The 17056-nt window shown below is 40.3% G+C and overlaps 1 protein-coding gene across 1 annotated transcript in view; it reads right to left on the bottom strand.

The window, feature by feature from the left end:
* The window catches only part of rttn (rotatin), a 37120-nt gene extending 20540 nt beyond the window's left edge, over nucleotides 1–16580 (bottom strand). Inside the window, exons 1-24 of the mRNA XM_004546600.3 lie at nucleotides 16427–16580; nucleotides 15967–16154; nucleotides 15462–15651; nucleotides 15199–15279; nucleotides 15012–15102; nucleotides 14658–14772; nucleotides 12990–13140; nucleotides 12536–12704; nucleotides 11733–11923; nucleotides 11372–11487; nucleotides 10302–10469; nucleotides 10005–10217; nucleotides 8846–8958; nucleotides 8629–8755; nucleotides 8168–8293; nucleotides 6115–6231; nucleotides 5419–5558; nucleotides 4636–4807; nucleotides 4452–4551; nucleotides 2429–2514; nucleotides 1768–1885; nucleotides 1084–1180; nucleotides 927–992; nucleotides 596–787 (exon numbers count right to left, since the gene is read on the bottom strand). Of these exons, the coding sequence (XP_004546657.3) occupies nucleotides 596–787; nucleotides 927–992; nucleotides 1084–1180; nucleotides 1768–1885; nucleotides 2429–2514; nucleotides 4452–4551; nucleotides 4636–4807; nucleotides 5419–5558; nucleotides 6115–6231; nucleotides 8168–8293; nucleotides 8629–8755; nucleotides 8846–8958; nucleotides 10005–10217; nucleotides 10302–10469; nucleotides 11372–11487; nucleotides 11733–11923; nucleotides 12536–12704; nucleotides 12990–13140; nucleotides 14658–14772; nucleotides 15012–15102; nucleotides 15199–15279; nucleotides 15462–15651; nucleotides 15967–16154; nucleotides 16427–16457 (3158 nt within the window). The 5' untranslated portion in view covers nucleotides 16458–16580. The remainder of the gene's footprint in view (nucleotides 1–595; nucleotides 788–926; nucleotides 993–1083; nucleotides 1181–1767; nucleotides 1886–2428; nucleotides 2515–4451; nucleotides 4552–4635; nucleotides 4808–5418; nucleotides 5559–6114; nucleotides 6232–8167; nucleotides 8294–8628; nucleotides 8756–8845; nucleotides 8959–10004; nucleotides 10218–10301; nucleotides 10470–11371; nucleotides 11488–11732; nucleotides 11924–12535; nucleotides 12705–12989; nucleotides 13141–14657; nucleotides 14773–15011; nucleotides 15103–15198; nucleotides 15280–15461; nucleotides 15652–15966; nucleotides 16155–16426) is intronic.
* Between the last annotated feature and the right edge of the window lie 476 nt (nucleotides 16581–17056).

Genomic DNA, 17056 nt, shown 5'->3' with positions numbered 1-17056 from the left:
CAATATCTGAAGCTGATCGCTTTGATACATAGCTATACTTCACATAAACACTAAGTACAAAGAAGACACCCGTCTATTTTATTGACTAATCAATCTTAAACAAGTGCTGTTTTCCCCAGTCACAGCATTGTGTGAAATTCAGTTTAAGATGGACTAATCCATCCATGGTGTGCTTCAAACATCTGTGCTGTAATCAAGCTGGCTGAATTTGGGAGAGACACTCTCATTTGTTTGAATTAGGTCACATTAGAAGTAAATGAAGACAGATGAAACACAAGATGGCAAGGCTGAATCTAAAACTTCACCGCAATGCTCTACAACAGGGAATGTTTTAAAAGAGTGATATCTATAACTCAAAGCCTTTTCTCAAAAAAGAAAAAAAAAAATCCTGTCACAGAATTATTGCTCAGGTAAGTTTCTTTGGCAGTCTACTAGACTACTTTGCTTGACACAGAAACATTCATCTACCATGGTGTCCAATCTCTAATTTAATCCTAATTTTTAAACACAAAAAAAGAACACACATGAAACGCATTAGTACAATGGCCACACCTAACATTTGCACATATACAGTTGGAAATATGAAGGAGCTTACTCGCTGACATCTCTAGCAATGCCACAAAGCTCCTGAAGGAGGTTATCTATCCCAGAATGCCACGCAGTGTTCCAGGCCACCTGTAGGGCTTGGCGGGCAGGGTTAAGAGTTTGGAGGTCAGACGAAGGCACCAGTACGCAGCGGTACGGACTAACAGCATGATGAGTTGCTGCCTGAAATGGAACGTTGTACCTTGAAGAAAGATTAAAAACAAAACTGTGAATATTGTCTGTCAAGTGTTTTAATGACAGGGAAGTAAAAAAAGTGGCAACGAAGCACAAGGCAATATTTAACACTGCTGCTGACCTCCAGAAGTTTATGAAGGTCTTACCTGCGTGTTACTGCCAATGGCAGGGAGAATGGTGTGACGCTCACTTCTGTGGTGGACGTGTCAGACCTGATGACAGAAAAAGAGCACTGCAGTATTAAAAGGATGAACATTAACGCATGCACAAATGGAAATTTAAAGAGAGGAAAATTATGCTCACCATAAGTCAGTGCTGGCGATCTCATCAAATAGCAGTAAACTCATCAGAACAGCAATCTCACTTCCATCGCTTTTGTTCTCCTTCAATATGAACGATGCTATAATGAAGACCAAAATAGGCAATTTACATAACAATGACATCCAGAACTTTATCACTTGAGTCCATAAGAAGATTACAGAAGTAATAGTGAAGTAGTAGTTTATATTGCAAGAATTTATTTGCAAAAATAAACTTGCAAACACTTTTCTTATTAAATGTAAGACTCCACTGAATTTAAAATGTGGTTATGTTTAAAACACTGCATATCTTTTGCATGAATAAATTTCAATAAAGCTCTATTTTCTGTCTAGACCTGACTAAAACCATTACGCAAATATACATAAAATCACTTGAATTAAATGTCTTTTAATTTATAAACCAAGTTACATTTTAGCTCAAATTTATGCAACAAATATTAGAGCTGCTGTATATATTACCAACTACTATTAAGACTAAGCTGTTAAAAGTGCACTGCTGCCGAGCCGAGCTCTGTGGCAACAAGTTGCATCATACTAATATGCTACTTACTACAGTGTGACAGCATGGTTAAAAGCTATGCATCAGTGGATGACTTGAGAATATGGCCCCGAGCTACTCGACACAATGTGTGTAGCTGTTATTTAATGAGTTGTCTTGTGAATGTACCCCTGAGCAGTGTGAGGAGCAGGAGCTGCCGCTGTGCCAGGCTGTGCCTCAGAGATGGATCAGCGTACACCAGCTTTCTCAGGATACATACACAAGGCTCCAGTAGACAATCAAACCTCTGGGGAAAACAGCAACATACTCACTCGGTGTTTAATTGCAAGGAAAACACAAACAAAGCCACACGCTGCCAGTCGGCCTCGCCTTGTTCTGCCTCTCACAAATGCACAGGATTTCTTTAGTGTCAGCTCGCATAAGCTATACCTAAATTCTGTGACTGTGAAGGTTGCAGGCAAGGGAGGTTGGGAACAAATACAAGTCATTCTCTGTAGCCCTGTTACTCCACATCCATGTAGCGAGACATGTTGGACGATTACCCTCGGCAGTTTCTGATTAAAAGCCTGGGAATGGTCAGCAGACTGCATCAACTACAGGCCAGAAATCACTGCTGACCAGGGCCTGTCTGACAATATTTATACACGCCATTTCATCCTTCTATCATTCACGGCTCAGTGGTTTTCCTGCATCCACACATGAACTCACGTGAACACATAAACATGGACATATACATAAACGAGACAACATGTGACTTTATATATTTGGGTTATTGAGTTTCAATAGTAACTGTTTCAGTAAGCATCTACAGTCTGTTTCTTCTATTTACCTTGTTGCCATTTACACACTCCATAATTACAGAAAGGACTTTATCTGTTATTCCAAGGTTCTTTAGTACTGGGTGCATTGCTGTGTCTAAAGGGAAAGAAAGAAAACCGTTCAATATATGTCAAAACACACACACACAGTAAAGTATTGGGAAACAACAAACACTGGTGCCCTTACTACAAATTGTAGTTTTAACACAGCGTTTTGTGTATCACAGACTTTTATAATTGATTTACATTTTAGTGAATGCAGTTTTTGCAAAGCTTTTTCTGGGAGTAATAAGACATTCAAATCATCAATTATCCAGATGTAAATTAACATCTCTAAATCCTTGTATTATCACATTCTAAAACTGGCCTGGATGTGCCACCAAAGTCAGTGTTTCCCAATAAAAAAATCATTTCAATAAAAATAAAAAGCATTTTTTTCTGAAGCGAAGCATTCTCACAGTGGAATAGCAGTGTATCTGAAAACCACCAGGGTTTTATTCATTACAAACCTAAGGAACAAGTTCTGTCATTTTGCAGGGAAGTTCCAACTTTTGAGAGCTGACAATAAGGAACTAAATCTGTCTAACTTTTGCAAAACATTATTTGCTGTTTGATAAGCTGAGGATTCATCTTTTCTATGAGCATTCGTTTCATTCCAGCTCAGTGTGACAGTTTCTGATGCTGTTTCGCTGCTCTCATCTGCTCTCAGTGGCACCATGCATGTGTCTTCCAAACTCCAATACATGTGTTTGTGTAACAGACACACACGGAGCAGAGGAGCTGATGACAATTTACCAAGTTACTGTAAGTAAAACTTGCAAAGAATAACATTTTATTCTGTGCAAATGGTCAGCTGACGATGACAGTTTTTTGAGATAATGTGGATTGCTGAATATAGCCCATGCTTTTTCCCCCTCTCTCGCTTGAAAGAGCTGAATGTAGACAGTACATTTCCTTCTGTATAATAATATACAGAAGGAAACGAATAACAATCTATTAGTTATTAATCTTTGGCTCTCTTCCACAGTGTGTCTCTTCCCTCACCCTCATCCGGTCGCAGATGGCCGATCCTCCCTGAGTCTGGTTCTAACTGAGGTTTCTTACTCTTAAAAGGGAGTTTTTCCTTCCCACTGTCACCAAGTGCTTGCTCTTGGGTCATCTAATTGTTTGGGTTTTCTCGATATCATTGAATTCTCTTCACCTTATAATATAATGCACCATGAGGTGACCGTTGTGATTCAGAGCTACATAAATAAAAAATTAAATTTTGCATTGAACTGTATAGACAGAAAACTTGTTGTTGGGGCTCACAGATGTAGATTGGAGCAGGCATCCAAATGGTGAAGCAGCAATATTAGCACAATTCACATGTCAAATAAGACAAATCGGTGCATTAAATGTGTGAGTTATACATATGTGCAAAGTATATGTAGAGGGTGGAGCATAGCCTACACGAGTGATTGATGTCACTTGGCGTTCTTCTGTTGCTCTGCAATTTAGCTGCCAAAACACTAGTCAGCAGTGGAGTTTTCCTCCAGATGATTAAAAAAAGATGGCATAAGAAGTAGCTTGAGTAGTAACTTAGGATTAAATGGCAGTAATGAACGGGCCAATCAAAGTCATCGTAACTACATGTTGACACAACTCACATTCCTATAGTAGTGCACGTTAGATCATAGTTTAAGTTATGGCGTTGAGTTTTAAAAAGGTCTGCGATTAAGACATACCCATGATGCAGATTCAATGCAAGAGCACAAATCTTAAGCTACTTAAGACATGAAGGGATTACTATAATTGAAAAAAAAGAAGCTTCTAAATATGTAATTTTGAGGAAAAAGACAATGACAGAAGGATCTTAAAATATACTTTTATGTAGTCTAATCTAATATTAAGCAACTTGCAAAGGAAGGCTGATAAGTTGCTTTTACAAGCTTTAACCTGCCAGAACAAATATTTAACTTGGAAAAATATTAAAATCAGACAAAAGATGAGTTTATAATACTACTATAAATATAGCTTTTACAGATATCTCACCTTGTAGCACCACAGAAAGCTGTTCTGCAGCTGACCTTTTCAAGGTGATATCAACCATGTCTGAGTAGAGGATACTAAACAGCTTCTCAACAGATTCCACCTAAGACATAAAATAAACACATAGGTAAGCACTTACTTTTATTAGTGCACACATCAGTTTTGTGCTATGTATGCAGGATTATACCTTTAAAACAGACTTCTTGCTGGTATCAAGTGTGATGTCTAAAGGGTTTTTAAGGCAGAAGAGGTTGGGGAGCGAGGCAATCATTTGTTGATCCAGTTTTGGCCGGGCTGTATTTGAATCGTCGCTTCCAGTGAGGTGGGGCAGGAATTGCTGCACTGCTGCTATTCTCACACTGTTAATAATGAATAATGAAAGAATATAAGCAGGTGTGGTTAAGGACTTATAATTGCTGCAAAACAACCTAATTCATGCGGCGAAGCAAAAAAAACAAAACAAAAAAACATTTACAGTTTGATTTTTCAAACAACAACTCAAGAAATAGCTGGCAGTGAAGGCGGCAGCTCTATTACTTGCTGCCAGAATTTACCAGGGCTTCTCTGGTGTTGATTTCCATTTCTATCAATATTCATAGATTGGGACCGGATGAGAAAGTGTTTTACACAGGCCTCGAAGAGCATTTGGTTGACATGACAAGCACCTGACAGCAACACAGAGGCCTAATATACCCACCACAAGTTGGAGAGTACATTTTCAGGCTCTTGAGTGTTTGTCTGGCTAACAAATAATCCCGAGAACCGACGTCAAAATCATCAAACAACTCCACGAAAGGAAAACGGAAAAAAGAAAAGAAACATGCCAGACATCCAAGTATACTCATCACAGGCACAAACACACACATTTCTGATATGCACACAATTCCGGGCAGGCACAAAATGCTCAAACGAGCACAGAGAGAAACAACAAGAAAGAGCAACAAAGGAAAGACCCAGAGAAGAGACTCACGCGGGCTGCTTAGTGAAAAGGAGTCGCAGTGCCGCCTTTAGTTTGGCTGTACTTGGGAACACACTGTCTCTTGCCATGTCCGACATGTCACTTATCAGCAGGACGCAGTTTCCCAGTGACTCCTCGGTGCTGGCGTAACCCTGCCGCACACAGACACACAAACACACACAATTCTCAAGACTGCCTTGGCAGACAATAAAGCAAACAATGGGGAATTCCAGCAAAGCGGTGCAAAAGTAAATAAAATATGCATCACTTTGATTACGGGTGGTTTCGTTTTGTCTCTTGTTGACATGGTGGGCCCATCTCTGAATGGCCTTCTTGAATTAAATCACACTTGACAGCCTAGTCAAAGCCTCATGTTTATTCATGAAGAATTTCCTGGCTTTCTGTTCCCTGGAACTGAACAATTAATAAAAAGTTTTTGTTTCTCTTCCCCCTCCACTCAAAAAGGAAACAATATAACAGAATATGTAAATGAGAAAATAACCAAATTTTTCTCACTGGCAGCTCAATGCACAGTCTTTGTGGTCCAAGAGTGCTAATATTGCACTTTTGATCATAGCTGTTCTCATTGTAGGCAACATACACCCATTCTTCCCTTCCATAAATATTGTTTAATAAGCTCCAATGAGATGTGCGCTTTATGAGCTCTGCAGTGCAAATACTACTGAGCCTCTGAAGAGATTACAACACCTGTAATATGGGCATGACCGGGTAAAGTGCCTCATTGAATCTGTCCCAGGCTGATGCTGTCATCATCAATCGTCCCTTGAGCAGGAATAGCAGGATATCCTTGGCAAGAGCATTCACCTATAGATCACAGGTAAAGTGCTGAGTTCACAAAGGCATTGCTGATAAAACATCTACTAACAAGTACTCCATGTGACAACTTTGAAATGTCTGAATAATTACACAGGTTTAGCATGTAATGTCCAAACCCCCTCCACAAACCCCTCTGCTTTTAATCTCATGATTACCTGTGAGTGACTGTACTCCATTATCAGAATGAGCTCTCTCAAAGGTCTAAAACTTGAAAGGTATAAGTAGCAGAGGTGGGACCAAGTCATTGTTTTGCAAGTCTCAAGTAAGTCTCAAGTCTTTATCCTCAAGTCTCAAGTCAAGTCTCAAGTAATGTCAGGCAAGTCAGAGTCGAGTCTCAAGTCACTGGTGTAAAAGTCCGAGTCAAGTCACAAGTCTGAAACTTTGAATTTCAAGTCCTTTCGAGTCTTTAAAAAAAAAACAACGAAAAAATAATGTTGCAGTTATATGCTAAATGTAAATATTAGACCATGTAATTTTAAATCTGTGTTTTTCTCAACACATGACAAAAGTGAACGTAGAAAATATACACAAATTGTGAAATTGCACCTCTTTAAAATGCAGCTCAATTAAACCTAGCTCCAATAATAATTTTCACCGACAGTTCTGAGATAAGCTGCATGTTATTCTTGGATGCGGTTGTAGGACCGGCTTTAAAATCACATGACAAAAATATCATACACATTAAAAAAAACTGTATCACCAACGTAGCCTGGACAACATTTGCTAGTTAGATGAAGTCAGCTATCTCATTGTAGCATATTTATATGCATATTTATAATCATACGGTTCTTGGAGTGAGTGCATACACTCATGAAGTTTAGTAACTTCAGGTCACTGCAACAAGCCCAGGTACAGTTTACCGACGGATGGGTGCAGGACCTTGAAATGCACCGTGTAGAACGAAAGACCATCGTACGTATCATAAGTTTACCAGTCTCACAAATTGTCGTCATAAATACACATTCATTAACCGTTTATTAATAGGACCTTTGAGCTCAACGGTAATTAATTAGTAGTGGAAATAATTTCTGGTACCCATCACAGAAATGTAGCAGTGACAACAATATTGTATGCTGTAATCGTACTGGGCAATTAGTGATACAAAAAACCTGTTTTATCCTGTGAATAAAAGTATATGTTTTTGTCAATGTACCATAATAACAGAAGCGAAACGCAATATTGTGTCAGGACAATTCACTATTTATGCACAATAAATAAAGGAGCATAGCGCGACAATTTCTGTTCAGCGCCAGACTTGCTTGTAACCTATATCACTAATTATGTTATGAAAATGACGCATTAACTACAACAGCAGACTGACCTTCGTGTAAATGCTTGGAGCAGACTAACCTGTGAGCTGGAGGGTTCTGGGACGTTATATTTGGTCTTAGAATGGCTGCAATCCAGACCATCCGTCGCGTCTTTATTACTTCGGAAACATGGCTCGAACAATTTCTCTTCAACGACGTAATCCGATAACAACCGATCTCTTTACCCGTCGGCTTCCCGTGGCTGTCATGCGACCGGCTATTGCAGTTAATAATACAACAGCTTCTTGCCATTTTTGTGTTTCTTTTTATCGCTGTGTAACTGATTTTAATTGAAAGCCTGCGTGCGCTAGTACCGCTTGCCACGAGTTCCCAGAATCCTTTGCGGTTCTACCCGTGAATGACGTCACATTTTCAATCTCTATATAATATGCATGTTAAATTTTATATTTGGGGTAAAATATCAAGTCTTTTCAAGTAAACCGGTTCAAGTCCAATTCAAGTCCCAAGTCATTGGTGTAAAAGTCCAAGTCAAGTCACAAGTCTTAGAACATTTTTTCAAGTCAAGTCTAAAGTCATAAAATTAATGACTCGAGTCTGACTCGAGTCCAAGTCATGTGACTCGAGTCCACACCTCTGATAAGTAGTACATTTACCTTTTGTGCCGAATCTTGGAGTCCAAAGGTGCTTATTTCATAGAGCACCCTGTGGTGGAGAAGGAAGCTAACTCCAGCACATGCCCCTGGTTCCTGACGTGTCGCATTCTGGATGCCAAGGCAGTCCTAGGGGTATATGTAATCACACCAGAGCACATCATAAATTCTCACTATTCTCACTTGTGCTCGCATATAAGAGTTTCAATTCACTTTAAATGTAGAAACTCACTCTAGTCAGTAATTGGCAAAATGAAAAGAAAGACTGATTTCAAATGTCAAGTGGGTTTTTTATAGTGGCCTGTCAAAGAGCTGTGACTCATCCATCTTCATCCCACTTATTTACATATGGGTGCCCCACTAAACAGGCTCACATTAAGGCTATATCACACTCATATATTTTAACCATGACCCTCCGCACTCATCCAAACAATGACTGTCTATATAAGATGGCTTGCTCTAACCTTGACCAGGTTTAAAGTGCATTCATATGTTTCTGTCTTGACGGGCAGTAAAGGATGGGCCAGCAGCTTGAGGAGGAGTTTCTGGCTCTCCGTTTGGAGGAGGGGACTGGGCTGTTCAAACTTCCACCTATAAGAAGATAATCAAATGGATTTTAACTAACTTCGTTAGCAAAAAAAAAAGTCATTACTATGACTGACTTCAGATCTGATGTCTTACAGATAAGAGCAAATGTGAACACATTCTTTGATGATAGGCAAGTGCTGGTGAAATGGAAGGCCATCTATGGCTTGGTCTGCCAGCTCCACTAACTCCAGCCAATTCTTCTCCCCCTTGAGAAAAAAAAATACAATGTTTAATTAACAGTCAAGTAGTGATGAGATACAGTCTGAAAAGACTTCACTATAGTCATATATAATCATATACTTTGTTCAGGGATAACATTATGACCACCTGCCTAACACTGTATTGGTCCCCATTTTGCTGCTAAAACGGCTCTGACCCATTGAGGCATGGACTCCGCTAGACCTCTGAAGGTGTGTTGTGGAATCTGGCACCAGGTCTGATCCACTTCCATGGATCAGATGTCTTTGTCTAGCACATCCCACAGAGGTTTGATTGGCATCTGCACAATTTTTAGGTCAAGTCAACACCTCGAACGTGTTGTTGTGTTTCTAAAACTATTCCCGAACCGTTTTTGTTTTGTAACAGGGCGCACCATCCTGCAGAAAGAGGCCTATGGGAATATGGGGTAACACCATTTTCACGAAAGGCTATACGTTGTCTGGACCTGAGGTAGGTGGTGCATTTAGAAGTAACTTCCACATGGTTGCCAGGACACGAGGTTTTCGTAGCAGTATACTGCCCAAACCATGACACTGCCTCCATCGGCTTGCCTTCTTCTCATAGTGTATTCTGGTGCCAGGTGTTCCCCAGGCACATCCTAAGATGCACCCGGCCAGCCATGTGACGGGAAAGAAAATGTGATTCATCAAACCAGCCAATCTTCTTGAATTGCTCCAGCCTTTGCTCCCCACGTGCATCAATGAGCCGTGGCCACCCATGACCTTGTCCCTGGTTCAGCACTATTCTTCGTTGGACGACTTTTGATAGACACTGACCACTGCAGACAGACATATATAGCTACAGTTTTGGAGATGCTCTGACGTGTTGCCTAGCCATCACAATTTGATCCTTACACTCAAATCCCTACGCTTGCCCATTTTTCCTGCTTCTAATACATCACCTTTGAGATAATCACGTTTACTCACGTCACCTGTCAGTTGTCATATTGTTATGCCTGATCAGTGTGTAGTGTATCCATATATATATACGTATAAAGGATGCCTAGTATTTGTATTTGATGTGGTGATTATACCTCCGCTTGTGCTTCCCTGAGAAAGATGCAAGTGGATTCCATCCAGAGGGCAGCTCGGGTCACCCTCCTGTAGATTTCATGGCTGTCCGAGTTCACCTGCTCCAAGTAGGCCACTGCTGTCTCTTGCATGCTGGGTAACAAACTTCCCAATGATGTGTCCAAGCATAAGTGGAAAAGAGCTGTTGCAGTGTTTTCTGGGAGATTGTCACTAGCCTGTGTGATGTTCATAGAATGATTAACTTTCAAATGGAAAACAGTAACTGAATCAAAGTGATTCTGTCACACAAGCACACACACCTTCTCGGGTGGGAGGATGGTCTGTAGGAGTTTAATGGTAAATATGGCAGCGCCTATGTAGGCTATTCTATGGTGAACCTGAGAATTGTTGGGAATATCCACTGAACAGCTGTGGTGATAGCTCAGTATATCCCCCAGTAGCTCCATGCAGGTTTGCAGCTTCTCTTTCTAAAATAAACACAAGCAAAAATGTAGACAAACACACACACTGCCACACAAACGCACCAATACGTGCACATGTACTCGCACTGTGTGAATGTTCACACACACTCAAGACACAGCTTCTGGCTGCGAGCCAAGAGAAAAATTGTTCGTTCCAGGGGTTAGGAATTGAATGTAATCAGATTTCAGGGTTATTTTGGGACGAGATACAGATCCACCCTATCTCTGTATGAATAAATTGGAACAATCTATTCTCAGCCACTTTGTTCTGGGTGTAAAAATTGTTCAATGGAAGATGAACACCAGCAGGGGGCAGTACATGCCCTCTGCATTGCTGAGGCGGGCATGAACAGTTTGGTCCATTCCCACAGGAAAAACCTAGAGGTTTGGCACACAAAAGCTGCTCTCCACATAAAGATGACAAAATAGTTCTCAGGCTGCAAGGCTCTGGGCATGTATTAAACAGCAGAGGGCCACAGGGGCCTGGACTTGACAAGTGTGTAAATCCCCCTGCAGAGGAACATACCCTTTAAAACAGCCATGCAAGATAACAAATGATTCTGCATGGTAAAAAAAAATACACCTGTTTAACACAATCTATTGTGCGGACTTTATGCATGTAATAAATGAAGACATTTACTAGCCCTGCAATTCTGTGCTGGGATAAACCCAAGGGTACAGATGGGAAGTTTGCATGTATGCAAGAAGTTCTTTATAACCAGCAGAAAGCCTCTGTAACCTTTATATAACACATAACGCTCAATCACGTGCCCGCAGTTCTCTTTGACAGTCGAGTACCGTATGCCTGTGTGTCTGTGGCAAATTGTCTGGTGGCCAAGTCAGTTCCCCTTTTCACTGAAGTGTCTATTCATCTACATAAGAGGCTGTCATGAGTTGTGTTGACTTGCCAGCTCCATCCCCGCCAGGCTGCGATCGTCCCAGACCAGCTCACAAACGCTGTCCCCAAGCAGGAGGACAGCGTCACACAGCAGCTCCAGAACGCGATGGAAAGCATGCAAACCTTCTGAGAAACAGCAGAGTGAGAGAGAAAACAAAGCAAGAGCGGAAGAAATGTTTTGACGTGATCAAATAACAATGGAGAGAATCCAGTCAATGTAGAGAAACAGGTGAGGGAATCTTAAGTTCAAAAAATTAAAACAAACAAACAATTGAGACTGAGATTATTGATTAATGGCTTAAAAAATAGTTTTACCACTCATATTTGACCAAATAAGATCATTTGAAAAAGACAAGCATACTGACACTTACCTGTCTTAAGCAGTGGTATGGCACACTCCATAGAGGCAACAGTAAACTGAGCCAAAGTGAGCTGCCGTAACTGCAACTCCAACACATCTTCTACACCCAGATCAGGAAGCTCCACATGGGCCACATCTGCAGGTGAATGGGCCATCTGTCTGGGGGCCTGGACTGCTCCTCCACTTCTGTGTGAGCTGCCACTGGATGAATTGCACACAGACGAAAAGACAACTGTAAATTTGTGATCTGTTCTTGGACCATTCAAATGCAAGGAGTGACGTATCCGCTGTATAGGGATGGAACATAAAAATGAATATGCCATCACATGAATCAAACCTGATTTTTAAACACTACAGACCGGCCGCTAGAGGGCTCCTAGTGTTTTCATATTTAGAAGAACATCCTTCACAGTCTTTCTTTTCTTTCACACTGCTTTATCGTCTTGTGTGGGCTGCTGGCGTCACTAGTGATTTTGTCATTATCAAAGCCGCAGAAAACCCTACTGTGCACAAATTCTCAAAGAAATGTAAGACTCACTTCTTAAGCCTAATGAAAAGAATCGAAAATGTTGAATCACGTCAAGAATATCATTTCTACAAGCAAAGTAGAATGACTAACGTAATACCACGCACGCCTCAGAAGTGTGACAAAAAGCTAAAGGGAGTCTCTACTCTAGGAGCCAATATGATTACTAACATCTATGCAAACAATACCTTAAACAAGAAAAGATACACAAAAAGAGACACATTTTTATTGTTTTTTTTTTAAGTATATATTTCAAACATACAGTCATGTCGATTTCATATGCGTACCTATTAGAAGCTGCGTCTCCATCTTGACCATCTCCTCTGGCTCTCTGGCTTGTGCGTCCCACTAAAGAAGGCCGGGGAGAGCACTCGGACCCAGGAGAGGAGGCCCCCGAATGCTGGGTCCCCAGAACCTCCTGGGTGTAGGAGAAGGACGAGTTCTGAGAAACTGGATCTACGCACCCACAAATAAATAAAACAAATAAGTTAAATGCTTTGATATTTGTTAGACATTGATTTGTGAATATAAAAATTAGGAATTCACGTTGTGGAAGCAATATGTTCTAGATCAGTTTTAGACTTGAGTTACAAGAAAAATACAGCTGATTAACAGAGGTGATAGATACCAGGTAGTGATTTACTTATATAAGCATGCAAAAATAGCTGAAAAATCACCACATAGATGACAGTGGAAGATACTGATATCATTATTTAAAAACAAGTAAAAAGGGCACGCTACCTTGTTTCGCAGAGTAGAAGCTTGGGTCTTGATGAAAGCGCAGCCGCCTTCTTAATCCCACACAAAGCTGCCGGAGACAGGAAAGAGCCGACAAGTAGATGTAGCCTGACTCCTCTTTACCTGGACCCAGCCTCAATAGGGACAGAAGGCTCTGCAAATGGAACGGGACATTAACGGCATAACAGATTACATTACTGCTAAGGTGTTCAGTGGATGAACACCTTGTAATATCCAATAAAGGTTTATTGCAAATGTGTAAAAACTGCATATTAGTCAATTTACAAAGCTACGCCGAGACAAACACACTGTATACCAGACTTAAAGTCAAGACTGACAGAAAAGCCGTAATAAAGTTCACTGGATAAAAAGGGCAAATGGAATTGAATTATTGAAGCAGCAATTTGTTCAGAGTTCAGATTCCCTGCCCTCTGAAGCTAATGATGTCATGTATCTAAATTCAAGCCTTTTAATTTTGCTTAATGGCTGCAGTAGCTCGAAAGAGGACCAAGTAAAGCCACAAGAAGTACTTTTCTGTAATCGTTTCTTTTTTGGTGATGACACTGCTGGGTGACAGTATGTTAATGCTACCGTGAGACTGATGTAATTTAATGCACCACTTTATTAGCAAAATAGTAATGTTCACTGTGGCTCATCAGGGCAAAATGATGTCTCCCCCAAAACTCTTTTTATGCCAGTGAAACAAAAGAGCTCACAGAACTGATGTGCTTTGTTACCAAGATGACAGTGGGGAGATACATCACACGGTGTTGCTCGCTTTAAAAGAAATGGAGACGGAGTATGTATAGCTGTACAAAGTGGAAACTCATTGCAGACTTGAGTATTACGACCCCATGGATCAGCTGCCAGCAGAAGCCAGCAAGGGCCATCGAGGGCGACAACTGTTCAAAGGCTGTGCCTGACAGCGTCCTGTTATACAGAAACTCTGCTGCTCAAGGAGGCCTTTGAGGGAAGAAGCAAAATGTTCTACCAAGGACTTTCACACCTTGCAAGAGGTACATCATGACAAAACTACATCCTAGCAGCAATCTAGTACCTGCTCAACCAAAGTAAGCCTTCGGGAGCCTCACAGCCTCCTACAAGATCAGGGACGCAGAATTATAAATGGATGCTTTGTTCAAGGACATTATTTGACAGGTTATTATTTTGACAGTGGTTGGAGTGACCATCCTATAAATCCGCTATGAGCTGGTCACGCTAGCCACTCAAAACAGCGCACTGCATCTAATCGATGTGAATACCATTTGGCTAGAAAATAAAACCAGACTCTGATTTTTTGATTGGCATCTTCAACTTCATTTCTTAGGAAACCGACAGTGAATAAAGCATTTTCAAACCAAGCGAGAGCAGCGTTTGTATTCAGTACAGAGATCGTTTCTGAACATAAGCACTACACATGATGGTTGCTAAAAATCATAGAGTCTATAAAATAAAAACAGTGAGAGCTCTTCTAATGCCCTGATAATTAAATAATGGAAATTGCAATCACTACAGCATTGTCTCTTTCTGGTCGAGTGTGAACATTCTCTTTGTTAAAAAAAAATAAAAAACAAAACAAACAAACAAAAAAACTACAAACCCCCCAGCATAAATGTAGAGACAATAGACATGTGTACACAATAACAGTGAAAAAACACCCAGATTCAATACCTTTACAATGCCCGGCCTTTGCAGAAAGATCTCAGCAGGAAAGTCTTGCATAATGACATCACACAGAAGTTCACAAGTCGTTCGCACTAGGTTGGGATTGCTGCTCCCCAAGGAACTGTTTCAAAAGAACCACAACAGAGTTATTTTTAGTCTCACACGCTTGTGGAGTTGATTAATACAAAGAATTTCAGCAGTAAAGAACAACACAAATACTATGCAATGTATAGAACTGGGCATCAAATAAAAACAGGTTTGAATTCAGAAATGGTTGAAAAACAAAGCTAATTATAATACAATTAAACTGGGTGAAAAGTGTAATATGCTACTACTTAAAGACATGCATTTGTCTCTTACTTCTCATTGGAAGAAAGTATGTGCCTGTCTGTGTTTGTCAAAGTCAGCCATGGAAACACAGAAAACTTCAGACATCTCACAGATTCGTGCTCTATATAACACAGAGGGATAAAGCATGAGTCCTTTAAGGAAACAAAAATATCATGCATAAAACATTAGAGAAAGATTTTTTTCAAGCAAAAGGTACCTGCTATCTTGTGAGGCGGTATATCCATATTATTTGGCATGCTCTTGTGGAAATAACCCATTTTAGGCAAATCCTCTTGAGCTGAAACAACAGAGACACGAGACTTGTAGCTGGGATAATATCTCCGTACAAGAAAGTTTAAAGCAGTTTGGTAATATAGACCATTTCAACCAAACTGCCTCTAATATCATATTGTGAAAATTTAGTATTTTATGAATGACAGATGCTAAAGTTAAACAAATAATTGGCCTAACATTGAACACCTTTTGAAGATGTACTACGTGGTCCATGTGAATAGACAACTACGCGACTGGGGAGGAGTTCTGGTAGGTGGAACAGCTGGTCCAGGGTTCCATCAATGACAGCTCGCAGGCTGGGCTCCACGTTAGGAGACAGTTGGGTGAGAAAGTCCACCGCCCCAACGTCTCGCAGCATCTGGGCTGCACTTGGATGCTCCAAGACACAATAGTGCATAATCAGAAAACTGGAAATTATATGTCTTGGTTTGATATTGTGTAAATTTTATACAGGTGACATAAGGTTTTGGAATCATGCGGTGAAAATCAGAACAAAAGTAAATCCTTCATTAATTATGCATTTTAAGCCTGGTTAGCTTTTGGAAAAAGAAAAAAATACTGAAGCTAAGGCCAAAATTACATTTAAAGTTCACGAGTGTAATTTGCCATCTGGCAGACTGCTCTTCTCTACCTACAATTCTTGATTTATTCACCTTGCGTTGCATCTATTATCAGTATACTTCTTATCTACCTTTGATAAGGTTAAAAGCAATTCAAGGGCCTCTTCCTTCATTGGCACCTCGGGGAAATTGAACCACTCCAGAAGATACACAAACAGCATCTTCTCCTGGACAATATCATGGACGGAAATCAGGGAAAGATCCAGCTTGCATAAGATGCTCTTCAATGCTCGCGCTCTTATCTCCACCAGAGAGTGACCTGAAAGTTATGAGAAATCAAAAATATTAAACAGGGGAAAAATTGGAGCAGAGTTAGCAAAGGCAGCTAAGGTTCCCTGACTCGGGGTTCCTTTACAAAGTTAAACAGTTTCATGATAATTTAAGTGCTGTTATTCCAAACAATGACAGCCACATATAAAAGTTGAGAGGGAGCTGCTATTGTTAGCGGCTAACGGGTTTTGTCATCATTAGTTAAAGTAAGCTATAGTCAGCTTCTTGCGCGGTATTTTCCTAGCTAACAGTTCAACGCACCCATTTTCCTTATAATGGAAGATAAATCCATGCTCGGTGTCAAGTTATGATAAGTTCTCCTGTGTTAAAGTTAAGTAAAAGCTTCGACCGAGGTTTGTACATCTGCTGAGCTGTTGTTCGCCAGCGTCATGTCAACAACGTCTGTTTTCAACTACCGCGCCAGCGTCACTCCACTTCCTGTGCAGGTCAGGACCGGGTGCGTTTACTTGAAGCAACGGTGTAGGAAAACTGATACACTGCAGAATTAAAGCTCTATTTTATTTTACATTAACACAAGTTACCTTGGAGGAAATATTTCAACTAACTTAAAGTAAAATATTCGTATATCACATAATCATAATATAACATAATAACATTTTCATTCATTTAAAATAAATACGCCACTAAAGGGTCAAAAGAATCCCGAGGGACCATAAATTATCAGCAGCTGCAAAAAAATAAATAAACACCTTAAAAGTAATAAGAATAAATCGACCTGAGACAAACAGTGTGTCTTTTAACTGTATAGAAAGTAGACTTACATTCAGACAGTGACAAAAAAGTTAAAGTTTATTTATAATGAAAAGGGTAAGATTAATGTATTGAAGCAAGGGTTTGTTGAAAGTTGATATTCCCTGGCCTTTGAAGATA

The sequence above is a fragment of the Maylandia zebra genome, linkage group LG9 (assembly GCF_041146795.1).
Source record: "Maylandia zebra isolate NMK-2024a linkage group LG9, Mzebra_GT3a, whole genome shotgun sequence".
NCBI classification, from domain to species: Eukaryota; Metazoa; Chordata; class Actinopteri; order Cichliformes; family Cichlidae; genus Maylandia; species Maylandia zebra.
This window is presented reverse-complemented; position numbering and strand designations above follow the sequence as displayed.